This window comes from Ambystoma mexicanum, chromosome 2p (assembly GCF_040938575.1).
Source record: "Ambystoma mexicanum isolate Mex_15411 chromosome 2p, UKY_AmexF1_1, whole genome shotgun sequence".
Lineage (NCBI taxonomy): Eukaryota > Metazoa > Chordata > Amphibia > Caudata > Ambystomatidae > Ambystoma > Ambystoma mexicanum.
This window is the reverse complement of record NC_090923.1, coordinates 1,049,873,747-1,049,893,377: the sequence shown is the minus strand read 5'-3', so window position 1 is coordinate 1,049,893,377 and position 19,631 is coordinate 1,049,873,747. Positions and strand designations below refer to the sequence as shown.

At 48.0% G+C, this 19,631-nt stretch overlaps 1 protein-coding gene across 4 annotated transcripts in view; it reads left to right on the top strand.

The window, feature by feature from the left end:
* LOC138567092 (uncharacterized) overlaps positions 1 to 19,631 on the top strand; it is a 611,926-nt gene that overhangs the window by 82,403 nt on the left and 509,892 nt on the right. For 3 of the 4 annotated variants that reach the window (XM_069644960.1, XM_069644962.1, XM_069644961.1), the window contains exons 3-5: positions 9,209 to 9,334; positions 9,849 to 9,967; positions 10,805 to 10,972. The exons of the other annotated variant lie outside the window; for it this stretch is intronic. In XM_069644960.1, the coding sequence (XP_069501061.1) occupies positions 9,209 to 9,334; positions 9,849 to 9,967; positions 10,805 to 10,972 (413 nt within the window). The remainder of the gene's footprint in view (positions 1 to 9,208; positions 9,335 to 9,848; positions 9,968 to 10,804; positions 10,973 to 19,631) is intronic. 4 annotated transcript variants of the gene reach the window in all.

The following is a 19,631-nucleotide window of genomic DNA, read 5'->3' as shown; positions in this document are numbered from 1 at the left end:
AAACCTCCATTACTTAGCTACTGAGAAGACTCTTATTTCTATCATTCATACATATATAATATCTGCTCCTCAATCATTCATACATATACAATATCTGCTCCTCATAAAAAATGTTGACTCATGTTTCAACTGGAAGCTGTTTTAGACTTCCTGCATTCTCAAATGTTCCGTATTTTGCCCCCTCTGAAGGCATACCAAAGCCACCTCTGTGGCTGTCTGGACCTCATTTGTCAGTCTGCTGCAGTGCTAATCTGCATGTGTTTTGTTATGCTTTGGACATCCGGTCTGGTCAGCCCTTACTATAGAACCTGTTTAAGTAAATGTTCTGTCTGTTTTTTATACTACGTCCCCCTATAGACACAAATGCTTTGTAATCTTCCCATTAGCATGGAGGAAGGGTGCACGTGACTTCAGAGTACGTACAAGATAATTGCAATAGTCACTGTTGCAGGCCACCGGGACTAGGACCACCACTTTTGGCTCTAAAGATGTTTTGGACTAAAACTCTGAACAGCCCAAGCCTTCTTGGTCAATGGTGCGTAATCATAGGGGTCCTAGATCCAAACGTCTGGGAAGTTACTTGTTTCAGACCCTTTTCTGGCTCTGTAATCCCCTTCTCCATATGGTCCACTTGTCTTTTCCATTCGAAACCTTTCAGCCATTGCGTTTGGCAAAGAGTAGAGTATCTTGTCTCTGGAAGCTTGTGGATTTGATTGCTGGGCAGGGCATTGTCTTTCCGGCTCTGCATATTCCAAGTTTCAATGATCTCAAGGCACTGGTAGGTTGAACACTCTCGGGAACCGCAGTTAAAGTCAGTTGAGAGAGAGAGAGGGAGACGTACAGTGCGTGGGCGCACCGGGTGTGTGTGCTGCTGGTGTGGTTGTTGCATGATAGCTGCTTCTTGGCAGTAGGTGTGGTGCTGAGGGGGATCAGTTGAATGTGTTCAGTCTGGAGGGTGGACATCCGGATTGAGTTCTGGCTGCGCTAGGCCTGAGGAGACGCCTAAGCTAGCCGGTGCATGCTAGCTAGCTGTGATTTATTAGGATGATGTGGAAGTTTGATGAGTTATGTTAGTATGAGAACAGCTTTACCGAATGTGTCCTAGTACTGCTGTGTCCTAGTTGAATGGTGGTGTATAGAAGAGAATAAGCGTAGTAGTGTGATATTGTGGTAATCAGTAAAGTGTATGCGACCAGGCACACTCAATGATGTTGGGAATACCTTCTAGATTCAACTCTAATACAGTGACTCCATTAGGCATATGCAATGATGTTGGGAATACCATTTTAATTCCACTCTAATACAGGGACGCTATTAGGGCATATTCTAAGTTCAACTTTAGCACAGTGACGCTATTGGGGCACACTCAGTGATGTTGGGAATACCGTCTCGATTCAACGTTAGCACAGTGATGCCATCAGGGCACACTTTCTAAGTTCAACTTTAACACAGAGACGCTATTAGGGCACACTCAGTGATGTTGGGAATATCATCTAAATTCGACATTAACAGTGATGTTTTAGGCATGCTTTCTTAATTCAACTTTAACACGATGACGCCATAGTGTATACTCAATGATGTTGGGAATACCGTCTAGAATCAGCATTAGCACAGTGACGCTATTAGGGCACACTTTCTAGATTCAACTTTAACATAGTGACGCTATTAGGGGCACACTTAGTGATGTTGGCAAAACCTTCTTGAATCAACATTAGCACAGTGATGCTATCAGGGCACATGTCATTTTTCACAGTTTCGTCTAAGTGTGGCACATGCTAACATTGTTACACACGTCTCAATGTGAGACTGGCTAAGTTTCACTATTGTCTCTGGGAGTGGCACTAGTTAATGAAAGTATGTTAGAATGTTATGCAGGACAACATTTACAGTACAGCCTTGAATTAGGTTGGGGCGCGGATCTCTCTAGGTGTGCATGGTGTAATTATGGGAAGGTAAGGTAGAGTGGCAGGGGCTTTCTGGAGTAGAGTGATTGCTGTACACCCCACCCATGCCACACTTAGTTTTGTTGGTGTCTGGTGTCTGTCCGCTGCTGGCTTCTCCTGCTGATACCTGCAGATACGACCTGGAGCCGTCTCTGTGGGAGCCGTCCTTTGCCTCTGGTCCTTAGCCGCAGGGGCTGCACGGGCAGAGGACTGCCCTGGGGAGGTCGGTAATGGCCTGGGTAACACGGCCAGAGGGCCAATCAGGGCACGGTGGGCGGGATGGGAGGCGGGAGGAGGGTGATCCAGGAGGAGCGGGGAGAGGAGGACACAGAGAGGGTACTGGGAGCACACAAAATACTTTTTTGGGGGCATCTGGGGTCGGCTTGCCCTGCGGAGCACTCGCCTGCTTTCTGATGGTAAAGGAGGCTGGGAGGCTACCGCGGGTCGCTAGGCCCGAAACAACAGTCCCACATAGCCAATGGGGAATGGTGGGCGGGAGCAGGGTGATCCAGGAGGAGTGGGCAGAAGAGAACACAGAAAGGGTACTGGGGCCTGGGGGCACACAAAATACTTTTTCGAGGGGATTGGGTCCTCCGACGTATTCCATATCTATGACAGTAATCACCACAGTTGTGCTGCTTCGGAAAATCTTCAGCGTCCTGCGTCAATCACGTCGATACGCCACCCTCGAGGACGACCTCCGACGGCCAACGTCACCGGATGTTATAAGTAGGACGCACAACGCCCGTAGCCTCAGTTCCATTTTTTTCCACAAATGTGTTCGCTTTGGAGATCTCGGCGCGCCTCGACTCTTTGGAGTTCGTTCTTTCTCGGTTCTTCAAACCTGTTTCGTATTGTGAAGTCTTTCTTGGTGAAGATGTCTACCTCGTCTTCCACACCGCGTCCGGGCTTTAAGAAGTGCGGGGACTGTGGGTACGGACTCGCACAACGCCTGCCTCTGGTGCCTCGCAGAGGCCCATGACAAGGATGACTGGGTCGACTGCCAGTCGCTCGCGTCTAAAGCCTTACGGGAGCGCAAGAAGTAGTTATCGGTAGGTAAGGTGTCTAAGCCACGGAAGTCGAGGTCTGCGGGGCTTTCGACGGACGATTTGAGAGGAGACTCTCCATGTTGTCGGAAGTCCAGTGGGTCTCGGTCCCGGAGTCTGTCCCGCCACTCCTCTGCCTCTTTGAGGCACTCCCGGAAGTGCCGTCATCGGTCGCCTTCCGAGGACTCCGCCTGTCGGCAGGTCGCTTATCCCACCAAGCATGTGACGCCGGAGGAATGGGCTTCCTTCAGGAAGAAAATGTTGGCGATTCTCGAATCGCAGGGCACTGGTCCATCCGCGCCTACGAGTGGGGTCGGTCGTGAGACACCGCTCACACGCCTTCGGGCTCGGGTAGTCATCGCGATTCGCAGGAGAGGTCCCGCTGGGACAAGGGGAATTGTTCTCGGCATGCCCGTTCCAGGTCCCGGTCCTCGACGCGCTCGAGACCGTGTGAACCTGTGGTGTCTTGAAAGAATACGTCGACTGACTCTTTCGAGGCCCCGCCTTCGAAGAAGTTGTCGACGCCATCGGCACCCCGGCTGTCGAGGGATACGCTCGGGGCCCCGGCTTCGAGGACTGTGTCGGCGCCATCGATGCTGCCACCGCCGCATTCGGCGTTAACGCCGATTCACTCGACGCCTTTTGAGGCTGTTTCGACGGGGGTTCCCCGGGGCTCGGTAGAACAGCCTAGAAAGGCTCTGGCAAAGGCCAAGCATGGCTTTGTTCCGCATTCTGTGCCTTCTTTCCGCCAGCTTGAGTTTATTTCCGAGGTGGATGGGGGGCTCTGATGATGGCATGGTTCCGGATACGGTACCGGACGAGATTTTCTCGGGCCATAGCCAAATTGAAGACCTGCGGCAATCCCTGCACGATGCCAGTGGGCTGGACACCTCTCCTGAGGTGGAGTTTTGTAGGCCTGAGCCTGGCACTCATGCCGACTCCTCGTACCAGCGCCTTATGTCCAGGGTCACTGAGTACTTGGGATGGTCTGCTCCCCCAGGGGATTTTCTTCAGGATGACCTTACGGATATCCTCGACCAAGGTCCACCAACTGACCCGGTACTGCCGTTACGTATGGCTCTACAGAGGATGGTGGCGGCGGCTTGGACTGCTCTGGAGAGTCTCCCGGCAGTGGGCAAGTCTTTCCGCGAAAATACCGCCCAGCCAGTAGCGACCCCTGCTACTTGACCAAGCACCCCACTCCGGAGAGTTTGGTGGTGCAGGTGGCTACGGCCCCGGCAAAGCAGGCGTTGTATCCTACCATCCCTCCTGATAGGGACGACAAGCGTTTTGACGGCTGGGCGAAGAAAGTGTTTTCTTCAGGGGGTATGGCGCTTCAGGCGGCCAACTCCGTATCTGCCTTGTCCCGTTTCACGCACACTCTGTGGAACTGTGTTTCCTTAGCGGCTGAACATATTCCCGAAGGGGATGAACGGGATGGTTTCCTTGCCATGGTTCAGGATGGTAAGGACGCCATGTGTGAGGCCGTTCAGTCAGGCTTGGACATGGCAGATTGCGTCAGCCGGTCCATGGTGGCGAACACCGTGATACGCAGGTTTGCGTGGTTGCGGAAGTCTGGGTTTACTCCTGATGTCCAGGCCCGGCTCCTCAACATGCCCTTTGACGGGGAACATCTTTTTGGCAGCAAGGCTGACGAGAGCCTTGAGAGGTTGCAGACCTCCAAAGCTGCAGCAAAGTCGTTGGGCGCTGCAGTTCGCCAACCTCCGCCTTTTCATCCTAGAGGACAGCAATGGAGGGGAGGTTCCTTTCGTTATTACTCGTCCTTTGGTAAAGCGAGAGGAGCTGCCAGTCAAAGGGGCCACCGTAGGAGTGCTCGAGGTGCCAAGGCCGCTCGGGCTGTTGCCACTTTGCCCTCAGGCAACGCCGCAGCCGCTTCAGCTCAGTCATGAGGCCATGTCCCATGGTTCGCCGGTTGGGGGAAGGCTGGTGCAGCATCTTGCAGAGTGGCGCGCCATTACTTCAGATGTGTGGGTTCTGGAGATCATAACCCACGGCTACAGTCTTCCTTTCCGGCAGAGGCCTCAAGACAATCCACCGGGTAATCTCTCTTTGAATTCAATCCCTGCTGGAGAAAGGCGCCATAGAATTGGTGCCTGTAGCGGAGAGGAACAAGGGATGGTATTCCCCTTATTTACTTCCAAGAAAGACGGGGGATTGAGACCCATCATGGACTTGCGCGGTTTGAACAAACTCCTCAGAAAGGACAAGTTCAAGATAGTTACTCTCTCTCAAGTCCTCCAGGCCCTTCAGCTTCAGGACTGGTTGGTGTCTCTCTACCTCAAGGACGCTTATTTTCATGTGCCGATGCATCCAAAGCACAAGAAGTACCGGAGGTTCGCGGTTGGCGACTCGCACTTTCAGTTTCCGGTCCTGCCGTTCGGATTGACCTCCGCCCCGAGGGTCTTCACCAAGCCCATGGTAGTGGTGGCAGCGCACCTCAGGAAAGGGGGGGTTCACGTCTACCCCTACCTGGACGATTGGTTGATCAGGGCGCGTTCTCCCGAGCAAGTCCTGGATCATCTGTCGGTCACCTGCCACTCCCTCCACAAGCTGGGCTTCTCCCTCAACTTAAAGAAGTCCCATCTGACACCAACTCGGAGGCTCCAGTACATCGGAGCAGTGCTCGACACGTCCCTGGGGCAGTGTTTTCCTCCCCAGGTGAGGGCTCCTCACATTCAGCAGATGGTGCACAAGTTTCAGCTTGCCCAGAGTCTCCCAGCGTTCGAGTTCTTGAGATTGCTCAGCCTCATGGCATCCTGCATTCTTCTGGTGCCAGAGGCCAGGTTGCGGATGAGATCTTTGCAATGGGCACTCAAGCTCCAGTGGTCTCAGTCCTCTGGCAGGATGTCGGACCCTGTTCAGGTGCCGTCCTCAGTCGCCCAGGACCTTCTGTGGTGGGCCGTCGAAGACAATCTGATGAAGGGGGCTCCATTTTGGCGACCCTGGCCGGAGGTGACTATCATGACGGATGCATCCCTCACGGGATGGGGAGTTCATGCCAACGAGTTGACAGTCAGCGGTCATTGGTCTCCGTCGGAGTCCAGACTCCATATCAATCTGTTGGAGCTGAGGGCCGTCAGGCTAGCCCTGAAGGCTTTTCTGCCAACTGTGCGAGGGAAGAATGTCCTGATCCTGACGGACAACACGGTGGCCATGCACTACCTCAACAAAAAGGGGGGGGGGGGGCAGGGTCACTTCCTCTGTGCAGGGAGGCGATGCAGCTCTGGTTCTGGGCAATCCAGCAGGAAGTTTCGATCTCGGCAGTTCATCTGGCCGGAGACGAAAACGAGACAGCGGACGCTCTGAGTAGGCGGCGCGCAATCTCTCACGAGTGGGAGTTGGCTCAGGAGATTCTCCTGGAGATCTTCGCCATGTGGGGGACCCCTCAAGTGGATCTCTTCGCCTCCAGTGTCAACCGGAAGTGCGCGAGGTTCTGCTCGCGGGAATTTCCTCCAAAGGGAGCCTTATACGCGTTCGTGGTGGAGTGGTCATTCCCACTGCTGTACGCGTTTCCTCCAGTCACCGTCATCCCGCAAGTACTGCGGAGGTTCGGTTCCCGGATGATCTCATTGCTCCAGCGTGGGCCCGGAGGACGTCCCGGACCTTCTCGACTTGTCCATCTGCCCTCCATGTCGTCTTCCCTACCGAGACGATCTGCTCTCACGGGAGGGAGGTCAGGTTCTCCATCTAGAGGTCAGATCCATCAACCTTCAAGCTTGGTTTCTGAAAGGTTGAGGTATATGGATTGGGACCTCCCTGAAGATGTGATGGAGGTGTTGCTCTCGGCCAGACGGCCAGCAACAAAGTCCCTTTACCGTTGCCGTTAGTTCTGCGACTGGTGCAGGGTTAAGAATGTGGAACCTTTTGCATGTGACATTCCCATGGTTCTGTCTTTTTTGCTTTCTTTGGCCCACAGGGGCCTGCAAGTGGGTACCGTTAAAGGTTACCTGGTGGCGCTGTCCATATTTAAGCGCTTGTCTGAAGTGTGTTCCTATTTTAAAATTCCTTTAATTTCTCAGTTTCTGAAAGGGCTCACTAATGTGTTCCCTCCGTCACCTTTCCTGGTGCCCGGTTGGGATTTGAACCTTGTTCTCAAGTTTTTGATGGGTGCTCCGTTTGAGCCTTTGCATTCGTGCCCTTTGAGACTGTTAACTCTTAAAACTGTATTTTTGGTTGCGGTCACTTCCGCTCGCAGAGTGAGTGAGTTACAGGCACTTTCAGTTAAGCCACCCTTCACTGTGTTTCATAAGGACAGGGTTGTCCTTAGAGTTCGTCCTTCCTTTCTTCCGAAGGTGGTGTCGGAATTTCATTTAAGCCAGAAGGTTGTTCTTCCGGCGTTTTATCCTCCTCCACATCCTGGTAAGGAGGAGGAAAGGCTCCATAGGCTTGATCCTAGGAGAGCGTTAAGCTTTTATATTTCACGCATGTCCCGGGTCAGAGTGGACGATCAACTCTTTATTGGTTACGCTGGAAAGTGTTTGGGACAAGCTGTGACGAAACAGACTTTGTCTCGCTGGATTATTTTGGCTATCTCTGAGTGTTACCGCTTGGCGGGTAAGGACCCACCGGTCGGTTTACAGGCCCATTCTACCAGGGGTATGGCTGCCTTTACTGCCCTACAGAGGCGGGGGGTTCCTATTCGTAACATCTGTGATGCAGCCACCTGGGCTTCGGTACATACTTTTGAACGTCACTACGCCCTTGATTCCATCAGTGGGCAGGATTTGGCCTTTGGCAAGGCGGTCCTTTACTCCGCAATTTGATTGGGCATTCAAAATTTCTGTTTTCTAAATTCTTTTCCCACCTCCTTGCATTGGTACTGCTTTGGGAGTCTGTCATAGATATGGAATACGTCGGAGGACCCAATCCCCTAGAAGAACAAGTTACTCTTACCTGGTAACGTTCTTTCGATGGGATGGTCCGACGACGTATTCCATATCGCTCCCTCCCTACCTTCCCTGCTACAGAATTTCTTATGCGATTGCATCTTATGTTTCCGCAAGGCCTTGTGTGTCAGACTGGCAGAAGACTGGTGCCACACGTTCTGGGGGAAAAAACTACAACTGAGGCTATGGGTGTCTTGCGTCCTACATCCAGTGACGTCGGCCGTCGGAGGAGGTCCTCGAGGGTGGCGTATCGACGCCATCAACGCAGGACGCAGACGCCAAAGATTTTCCGAAGCAGCACAGCTGTGGTGATTACTGTCATAGATATGGAATACGTCGTCTGACCATGGCATCGAAAAAAGGTTACCAGGTAAGAGAGTAACTTGTTCTTTGGGGGCATCTGGGGTCGGCATGCCCTGTGGAGCACTCACCTGCTTTCTGATGGTTAAGGAAGCAGGGAGGCTACTGCGGGTCGCTAGACCCGAAACAACCCACATAGCCAGTGGGGAACGGTGGGTGGGATGGGAGGCGGGAGCAGGGTGATCCAGGAGGAGCGGGGAGAGGAGGACAGAGAGGGTACTGGGGTCTGGGGGCACACAATACTTTTTTGGGGGGCATGTGGGGTCGGCTTGCCCTGCGGAGCACTCACCTGCTTTCTGATGGTAAAGGAGGCAGGGAGGCTACCGTGGGTCGCTAGATCCGAAACAGGCCCACATAGCCAGTGGGGGAATGGTGGGCGGGAGCAGGGTGATCCAGGAGGAGTGGGGAGAGGAGGACGCAGAAAGGGTACTGGGGCCTGGGGGCACACAATACTTTTTTGGGGGCATCTGGGGTCGGCTTGCCCTGCGGAGCACTCAACTGCTTCCTGATGATAGAAAAGGTCTCCTGTCACCTCCCAATATGTGGAGTACATTCCTGCAATATGGATGACTGTCAGTTGCAGTACAATTGTTAACACTTGGTATTTTTGGAGTGTTCTGTGAAGTGAAACAAGTTATTGCATGTTAGTTTGATGTTTCATCATAGAATACATAGATTCCTGTTTCCGGAGTACTGGGTTACAACTTGGCAGTTTGCTCTGTATTTTAAATTGGTCTAAGCCTGTGTCTTGGTTGCCACTGTGGTGTTGACTTGGAAGAGAGAAAGGAACGAGGGCGAGAATCCTTGCAGACATGATTTGGCCCGAGACGCAGTCTCCCCTAAAGCCGGAAGTAAGGCTAACTTATGTGCAGTGTTGGGGGCACTAATACATGGTTTCAATGTTCTGATTCCTAGCATGGTTTTAACATTGCCTCTTATTTGCCATTTTCAGAATCACATCATCGCTTCCAGAAAAGCGTACGCTGCCTTTTTCACCCGCTATCCTTACTGCTATGGGTATTGGAAGAAATATGCTGACATGGAGCAGCGATTTGGCTGCTTGAAAGAAGCAGAGGAGGTAAGGAATGAGAGTTAAGGTAATTAGTTATCTGGTCACTTTCTGAGACGACTGTTGAGGTCGGTTGTAACCTATTGGTTTCTAACTTCCCCTCCCCGATTTTGAATGTCCCCTAGCTTAAGTTGACCTCCTAAATGCCTGTCCCACAACTTCTGCCGAGGAGAGGAATTGATACTAGCCTTCTGGTGGTCGCGTGGTAGTTTTCTATTTTTAATTGTTTCTAACGCAGTTGCGGCAAACCACTGTTGAAAAATGGCACTGCAGTTAGAGATGCGACGTAAAATACATGCATCAGTCTCTGCTGAGCGGCACATTTTCTTGGTACGTACCAACAGGAAACTCAACTGACATTTAAAATACTTCAAATTGTTCGGACGTGCGCTAATCCTATTTTATCTTGTGTGAACTGAATCCTGTGACATATTTCTGCCTTCCAAGTAGCCTCGCATTGTTACTGCTGGTGACATTTAACATGTTTGTCTAACTGGTCTGGCATATTTTTACTGGTTTGCAGGTGTTCGAGCAGGGTGTGCAAGCCATTCCACTCAGCGTTGATCTCTGGATACATTTCATCACTTTCCTCCAAGAAACCTTTGACTTGAGCCAGCCAGAGTCTATCCAAAGAATCACGAAGTACGTTGTTGTTTTGTCTGTCCCTAGCTTATGCAGAGTGTATGCTTGTATGTACGCAAGGCTTTGAGCTAAGGTGTTTTACATTGTGTATTTTTGAAAGAGTTTGATCACGGTATACTGTAGCCCATTTCAACAGAACTAGAGGCAGACCACGGCTTTTACTTTTGGTTAAGTGATGAGATGCATTAATTTCCTGAGAATCAATTATATTCCAACTAATTAACTTTTCAGTGAAGGGTATTGTCAGCATACACATTGAGTGCAGTCGTGGAAGAGCTGAAGAAATAGCACTATTTGATATGGATGTCGATGCCTGTGAACACTTAAGTGTCTTCACTTCTAATGTATGATGCTGTTTTTCATCCTCTACATTTCTCAATTTTATTTTCTTAGTCCTCTACCTTCCCCAGCAGCTACCCATGTAATACTATGTGATCACTGCTGTTTAAAATGTTCCTATTAAACTACGTCCTTTTTTCTGAAACTGTATTTTCAAATGTTCTCTGCACACACATTTCTTTTAACCCATCATGGAGGCGTTACAGCACCCCGCTCCTTTCATCCCTTGTAGCCAACACCAGAACACCTAGTGGGGAGGGCGGATATTAACCCACATTTACCACATTGGAGGCCACAAAACTTGCACTCTACACTATCCATTGGCGAGTAGCCTGCTGTGTGCATATGGGGAACTGGTATTCAGGTCAATGGGTGAGTGACTTCTATACCTGACTAGCAGCTTGCAACTTGCCATTTTTACCTATAACACCGTCTGACTTGTCTTTTGCTAATTGTCCTTTTCGTTTCTAACTTTGTGTCTGTATTCTTCTCTTGCAGTGTTTTTGAGATGGCACTAGCAGCAGCTGGAATGGATTTTCATTCAGACAAGCTGTGGGAGATGTATGTTGACTGGGAGAAGCAGCAGGGAGACTTGCAGGCCATCACTGTCATTTATGATAGAGTTCTGTCCACGCCCACGCATCTGTACAGCCACCATTTCGAGAAGTAGGTTTATCCTGTCAGTTGTTTGCTGTAACAACTATTTTACACTTAAGTTAATTATATGGAGACACATGTACGGTGAGTTATGGATGCTTGGTGCCAGCAGGTAATCTCCTACTAAAACACTGCATCGAAAAACCTTGGTTTTGATTAACTAACCATGTCTGAGAAATCACATTTAAGTATCCTGTATAGGAGAGCTACCAAGAGGCTTCACGTTTGATTCCGTAATTGTATGATGAGATGCAAGGGATTTGATTGGTCAAGCCTGGTAAATGGGAGATTTGATAATTATGCACTTGCACCAGAGGTCGAACACTGGGGTGGTGTGCATATTCGAGATATGGTCTGTCTCTAGATCAAGTAGTCTCAAGTTAAAATGTGCTTGGGAAGCACTTTTGTAACATAATTAAGGTTTCCAGCAAGAAATGTTCCCCTGGCACATATGTAAGAGGTACTTAGGTGGACATTGCCATTTTTCTTGGGTTCTCTCTGGGTCCCTGGAGTCGCAATTTTAAAGTCTTGCATTAAATTCTTGTTTAGGAAATGCTTTGTTAAACAGTTTTTTGGCGTTACTCATTGTGAGGAATTCGCCCATCCGCCCGGTGGGTGTGCGCTCAGCTGGGCTTTTATGAACTTTTATATGAAATTGATTGATGGTGGATCAACCTCTGGAAAATGTGTGGGGCTAATCTGTACACATTATCCTATCCTCGCTGCACGACATAAACATTAGACCTCTGTACTCTGGGTGGACACAACCTACAGGCGCAGGCCTCCCTTTCCTATTTAGTTGGAATCTTACAGGTGGAGTACATGGTGCATCTCAGAAGGGGGAGGGGGGGCAAAACCTTCCTCCTGCCATGGCCAGCCTAATGAACTATCAAAGGCTCCATGGATACGCCCTGTCCGTTCTTTACCCTCTGCCGATGGTGGCAGCAAATAGCCTAATTAACATACTAATAGAGTATACTTCAAACAGCTGCAGAGGTTAACAAAAGACCGGAAAACCCCCAACAACCTTTGATATGCACTTTCTCAAGCTGAAGCCGGCTTCTGCCTCTCAGTATCATGGGCAGTGACTTGTCATGCCTGGAGCTATGCATTTACAGTAGTCCTCCGCGCAGGGGAACCCCATTCAGAAGGTATGAGCATGTGGTTTGGCGGAGACCAAAAGTCTGGTCCTGCCGCTGTTTCAGCAGAGACCTGCTGCTTTAATCAGGAACCACAGAGAGCTCAATTAGAGAGACCCTTTTGATCCACAACAGACAGTAAGATGTGTGGGACTTAGTATTACACATGTTCACCCCTTTACCTTTTCTGTTGCAAAGCACTCTGGTTATGACTTCATGCATACAGGAGATTGTTGGTGGAAGACCCAGGATTGGTTCATTAAAGTAGGCTTAGCCTACACCAATCACAAGGGGCCCATTTGGCTTTACAAGAGGCTGATCACGTAAAGCCAAATGAGGCAGATCATCTGAAGGCTTCGCAAGGAGTAACAAGAAGAACTCATTTGGAACCTGGCTTGAAGGTACATTCTGCCTTGCAGCTTCTGCCAGTGAAGGAAGGCTAGGATTTCCAAAGATGGAAGCAAGATCCCTCCCCTAAACATCTCCCAGGGAACAGAGGGAGATACTGAATCCAGAGGACCCTCCAGCAGTTCCAGAACCGGTACCCACCCACCCACCCACACACAGCGTGCCCTGCTAGGCTCTGCAGCAAGTTTCCTAGGTGGGAAGTGCCAGAGAGTCTCTGAACCAAACCAAGGACAACACTTGCCTGCAACACTCTCCTCAGCTTTGGGCTGTCCACCTTAAAGGACGACACAAACACAGTGAACTCTGTCACAGAAGCTGCAAAGCGCCGTGAAACCGACTCCACCCTGTCAAGTATGAAGAACTTCTGGTACTTTGTGGTTCTGTCCCCCCTGGTCCTCCTTCGAAGGCTCCTAGTGACATTATACAACCCATTGCTCCCTTTGTGCTGAATTTGTGTATCCTTGAACTATTGTGATTAATTACTTTACCGACTACCCTCCTGTCAGTAACTAGAGTCCATCCGCTTTCCTTCTTGAAACTGTCTGTCCTCTGCATTCCTTTACAGGGTGGGTTGTATTTTGTAGTGTGCTAGAACTGTCTGTTGTGATAATAATGAAGAAGACATTTGTATACAACCTTGACTGGACTGTCCCTTTTATCATCGGGTAATTGTGTTTTCGCTGTTTTGCAACTAACCAACGATCCACGACCTTGCAGAGATCAACCTGTTCCGTCAATGTTACCAAAATTGGACAAGGGGTTTATAATTTTCTTGCGTTTCCAATTTGTTTGGATCCCTTCTGGTGTACTAGAGGTGTGGGGCTGATTGATGGTTTAGAAACCGATATTCATCCCTGGACCAATGGTTCCACAGAAGTTGTTAGTCACCTATATCCGGGTCTGCCCTAAGAATGCAATTAGTCCTAGTAACTAGCACTGTCCGTCTGATTTATTCTGACTGTGCGCTTGATTTTATCTGCTATTGTGAAGACCTGCTTTACACCCCTGCTATTGAAAGCATGGTTACTGTTACCTGTTGCTACATTTGTGTCTTGTTTCTGCGAGTGTTGTCCTTGTGGCTAGCGCTGGAAGTCTGTTCCAATCTTGCCTTTGGGGTGTTTTTTATAGTGTAACCCTTTTCCCCTCCCGTGTAGTTGTATATATTTACTGTGTAGTGTGTATTTGGAGCAGTCTTCAGTGCTAGAGGGTCAAGAATACTGTAATCATGGATTGTTGCAATTTGGGCACTGATTATTACTGTGTAAATGCACTGTTTCACTGTGTCTAGGTTCCCTTGTTTTTCCACTCCCCCTCTAGTCTGTGTATGACCCAACACAAGAACGTGGTACCCCATGTTAGCAGTTGGGTTGAGAAGGTTCTTAAGAGACATTTACTGGTTTTTATACATACTGGTTCGATCTTGTGTGCCTAAAGTATTTATTTTAACCTGATAGATATTTTGTGTTACTTTGAATTGTATCTTTTTCAGAATACCTGCATTGTGCGTTTTATTTGGTGAACTGTGTGGTCTGACTGCTCTGCCTCACTACTGTCCTTTAGAGAGGTGTGGCTTCCCTTTTGGTTGAATTTGTTGTTTTGTCATTAGACTAGATGGTTGCACAGCCCTCACTAGAGGGTTGTGTTAAAATCTCCCTAACAGGCAGTAGCATCCAACAAGTGGCTCCTATGCACTGTTGGTTGCCAACACCTTCACTCCATGGAACTCAAAGACAATGCGGAACACCAACAACTGGTATCAGAAGAGATAGCCGACCCACGTGGAAAGGGGCACTGAAGGGGGTACTCCTATGCAAGAAGCACAGCATGGGCACTTCCTAGACATGCTTTGTGCCCAAAGAAGAATGACAAGGCAACTGGTCTTCTATCTTCACCCTGGCGAATAACGTTGTCAGGGTGCAGACGTTCTGGATGAATGCTACAAGAGGTAATTTCATTCCTCAAAAGTGGAAACTATATGGCCATATTGGATATCAAAGATGCCTATATATTTGTTTTCTTTTTCTTTTTTAAATGCATTTTTATTAGTAACGTGATTCAGCCAGCGTACAAATATCACGATTAAAGCATCCTATGCACATAACATTTTCTAACACAATAACAACCTCCGAACACCAAACAGTCTACCCATTAACATGCAGCCCTCTGCTACCATCCAGAGTGCCTAACGGAGAAAGTCCCTCCCTGACACCCACTTCCTCTACAGCCATAGAACTCTCTCCTCCCTCTGTTACAGGATATGGGAGGGGCTAGGGGAGATGTATGTGCTGGTTCTACTGCCCCCCCCCTCCGTTCCCACAAGTCCTTCAAGGAGGTTTGTCATACAGAGAGGATAACATAGATTGTACCAACGCATACCAAGCATCCACGTTAGCGCTCCCCTCTCTCATCCCTCTCTGCAGTACCCTGTGCCACATAGCCGATTCGGCCACTGACCACCGTTTCAAATCCCTCTGAAAAGCTCTATGTGCGGACCCTCATGTGACTTAAAGTGCATGGATAGCCTTCTTTTTGTAAGTACACATGTTAGATTTAACATTCTAGTCGTCGGTTTAGCATTTTTGTAGCTTTAGTGTTCTTGGGGCATTAAAGATGCCTACATTTATATTTCCATGTTCCCAAAGCACAGAGTAGCTCTTAAGTTCAAGATGTGAAAACCAACAATACCGGTTAAAGGTGCTCCCTTTCGGTATAACATCAGCACCACATTTATTCACCAAGCTACTTGTGAATACACGTGGCATCCATCTACGCAGGCAGGGAATGCAGATAAGAGTGGCTCGTACCAGGAAACTACACCGAGTGCAGCAACGCACACGGTCCAAAAAACACTAGTCTATCAATTGTATTTCTCGATTAAATGACAGTCAAGCTAAGATTCAGCTAAAGTAAAAAAAAATCTTCAATGGACTGGTCAAGGGCAGTGGCATATCCATCAAAGGATAAGGTACAATCTTTCCAGGGAACCATTTCCTTTTATCATGGTGGGCATGATGGTGTTGTATCTTGTTGGTACCACTTGCAAGGCGCTATGAGACAGTCCAAGAGTGGTTGGGCAGTCAATGGTCCCAGGCCAAAGGGGACTGGGAGGATGTAGTGTTTGAAGCAACTGTCAAGGCACTTAAATGGTTGAACAGGAGTGATTGCATACAAAGAAAACCCTTCTATGGTCCTCTGGTAAAGCTGACCATCACAGACTCCTCCATGAATGGGTGTGGAGCAGGACTCCACACAGTTCAGAAAGGAGCAGGGAGTCTGGTTTGGAGTCACAAATGCATATCATATATTCTAGCAGTTTACAAAGCTCTACTACCTTTTCATAGAAGAGCATCCTCACCCGGACACAATATACCACCATGTTTTACATAAACAAGCAGGGTGGAACAGATATGGTAATGGTGCATTCAAAGAGATAAATCTCCAGAGCCAACACATCCCAGGACTGGACAACTTAGTACTATAGAAACATGAATGGAAGTTGGACACAGAAGTATTAAAACAGATCTTTCACAAGTGGGGATTGCCAAATATACATGTATTTCCACAAATAAAAGCAACATGCCAAAACCTTGCCTCTCTGTACCCAGAACCAGGGTCAGTAGGCTGTGCTTTATGGATGATTTGGTTAGGGATGTTTGCATATGAATTCTCCGCCCACCCCCCGCCCAACACCACTGGTACACAAGGTATCACACAGTATACCAAGAAAACATGACACCAATGTTAATTGCCTCGACAGGTGTGGTACCCGTTGGAATGGATTTCTAAACTCTGCTCTGGTGAACAGATGTTTAGGAGGCCACACTTGTTAGTGAAACAGGGAGCACTTATGTGAAGTTAGCCACAACAATTCAGGCTCCATTGGTACCACTCCCTGTAGTGGATGTACCATTTGAGAGGGTAGGGATTGATATTGCTGGTCTCCTTGACCCTTCAACAGCCTCTGGCAGCAGGTTTCTTCAGGTGTTAGTTGACCATGCCACCAGATATCCTGAAGTGATCCCATTGAAGACAGTAACTACCAGGTCAGTTGCTAAGGCATTGGCTAGTATTTTCACTAGAGTTGGCTTCCCTAAAGAAGTTGTCTGACAGAGCCAGCAACTTCATATCCAAGTACATGCAAGCCATGTGGAAGGAGTGTTTGGTCTCCTATTGGTTTCCATCAGCTTATCATCCACAAACAAATGGCTTAGTTGAGAGATTTAACTGAACTCTCAAAAGTATGATTGGAGCTCTTGTGGTGCCCCAAGAGCATCTCATTTTACCATGTTTACTCTTTGCCTACAGAGTGGGCCCTCAGGAAGGGGTTGGTTATAATCCCTTTGAGCTTCACTTTGGTCACTCGGTCAGGGGACCCTTAGCTATAGTCCTGGAAGGATGGGAGCTCCACCCGCCTTCTATCACTACCAATGTAGTGGACTATATGCTGGGACTGCGAAAGAGGATGATGACCTTACTGATGGCTCAGGCCAGTGACAAGCTGAAGGCTGGTCAGGCATTGGTCAAACATTGGTATGACCAGAAGGCTTCACTTGTACATTGCCCTCCCCCCCACCCCCCAGCCAAGAAGTTCTGATTATGAATCCAATAAGGCCTAGGGCCCTACAGGATAAATGGTCAGGCCCTTAGAGTTGTGGAGCAACCTGGTGAGGTGAACTATTGAGTGGACCTTGGAAGGCCTGTCAAACCTCAAAGGTGTTTCATGTAAATAGACTGAAGGAATTCATACCTAGGGTTAAATGACTGCTCTGGTCTTGGCATCGGACAGAGGGAAAGAGGAAACTGAAATCCTCCCTTACCTGTTACAAGGCAGTCATTCAGATGGCTCCATTGAGGGTGTCAAATTGGCCCCTCAGCTGTCTCCTCAGCAGCAAGGTGAGGTGGGAACTTTGTTGAAGCAATTCCCCTCCTTGTTTTCACTCACTCCAGGTTTGATACCTTGGTGCAAACATGAGTTACACTGGAGATAGTATGCGTACCAAACGTAGGAGCGATAGGTGTCAAAGTTAGGTCCCATATCAAGTCTTAGGTCAAAAAGATGTTGGATGTTGGGGTGATTGAACCCTCCAGTAGTCCATGGCTCAGTCCTATGATTCTGGTGCCAAAGGCAGGTACCTCTGAGTTGAGGTTCTGTGTGGATTACAGGGCTCTGAATGCTGTCACCAAGACGGATGCTCACCCCCCTACCAAGGATAGGCGAAATTGGTAGACGAGCTGAGTATCTCCGCACCTTTGATCTCACTGACCCTGCAGTGGAAATATCACTTACGTAGAATGCCAAGGAGAAGACGCATTTTCAGCTCCAGAAGGTCTTCACCAGTTTAGTTTTAAAGAAATCTACTACAGCCATGGATGAAAAGATTACACGTTAAATGGTTTCAATCCTCGTACAAGGATTCCACTTGCCCTAACTCAATGCTTTGATGGGTTGACTTATCCTACCCAAAGAAGTAAAAGGTGCAGCACACACTATCTTTGGACGCTGTGCTGAAGCTTCTACCATGCTTAACGTAATGTGTAACCAGCACAGGGAAGTTTGAGGGCTACGTGAACAAATCCATCATGACTCTTAATGGTGTAACGATGGAAAGGAAAAATATTACAAAATGCATAAACATGGCTTCTTTGAGCCTCCAAAATATTGCGTCAATTAGTGTTTTGAGTTGCATGTTTTAGCCCCATGAGCAGTTTACGGTCTCGGGACAAAAGCACCTGGAAGCTGTTTGCTTTTTGATTCCAATGCAGTTAAGGCCTGTAATTTAGGTTTTCCTCCAAATTATTGAAGCACACACTAAAAATGTATATTTGGAAAAATGTCATAGTGCCAGGTCTTGTGCACATATACTAGAATTAGTCTTGGCCTAGTCATTCCATTTTTGTATTTTTTTTATTTTTGCATTTTTAAAGCGCTCACACAGCCCACGGGCATCGAGGCGCTGTTACAGGAAGTTTTTTTTTTTTTAGACGCGTAATTGTGTTAATTTTTTTGTGTGTGTCTTAGTTGCGTGTTTATAACGCGCTTAAATACCCAGAGGTTTCTAAGCGCGGATCCAGGGATCGAACCTGTGTTGCTTCGTGTCTTGTTTCCAAGGCAAACACGTTGCCGCTGAGCTATCCTCCATGTTCACGTTGCTCCCTTAAACGGGCAGGTGAAGTCTTGTGGGAATAGTGGTCCTCCAGGCTCTGCCCCTTCAGAATGTAGTGATGTAGCCTCCAATGTCTTTACAGGAATGGATCAGTCGGTCTGAAACAGCTGGTTTTATAAAGGATTAGTCCCTCCCTTTCAGGTATGTTTGTTCCACTGCTGTTCCCAGTTAGCCATTGCAGTAGTAACAGATTAGTGTCATTCAGGTAGTCGGTTGCAAATGACCATCCTGTTCTTATACGTTGCAATTAAGCCAAAGTTACTGTGTGCTGTGCAAATATAAACTGGCATGTTTGCCTTTGAACAAGGACATGCAAGATCAGTGTTGCCTATTTTAGCCTCATTAGTGACTGACATTGCCGATGAGAATAGTACAGTTTCCCACAGCAAATCCTTTTCCGTTTTTATCAGCTTATCGCTATAATTGTGTTTGCCCGCTTGGTTTTGCTTTACATTAACATGGAGGTCCGTCCTTTATTTACGTAAGCATCTTTGGATAAACGGTACTGCACGAGTTAACATTTTCACTTTGCGTGACGTCCCATTCCATTATGGTGGATTTAGTTTTTCGAGTTTCATGGATTTTTCGAAGTAAGAATGGTATAATTTTACATCCTTTTACAATTTCATCACAATGTAAACTTATTTCTTATTACATTGTGTAATGAAGCCTTTCAAAATACACTTCTTGTGTTTAACAGTTCTATTGTGAATTGTTGCTTCGTCCGTTACTGTATTTTCATTAAAAAGCAACATAACGGATAAAATGGCTATCCAGGCTCATTGTGACGGAGCATGGGGCATTGTTTTGACAAGCTTTCTAAATTGAAATTAACCCTCTGCGCATTTTCTCAGTGATTTATTTCATCGAAAAAAAGGACCAAAGCGGATGTGGCTTGCAGTGAATACAGATTTAACACCAACAAGCAATCTGAAAGGTTTAGTAATCTGTATATTT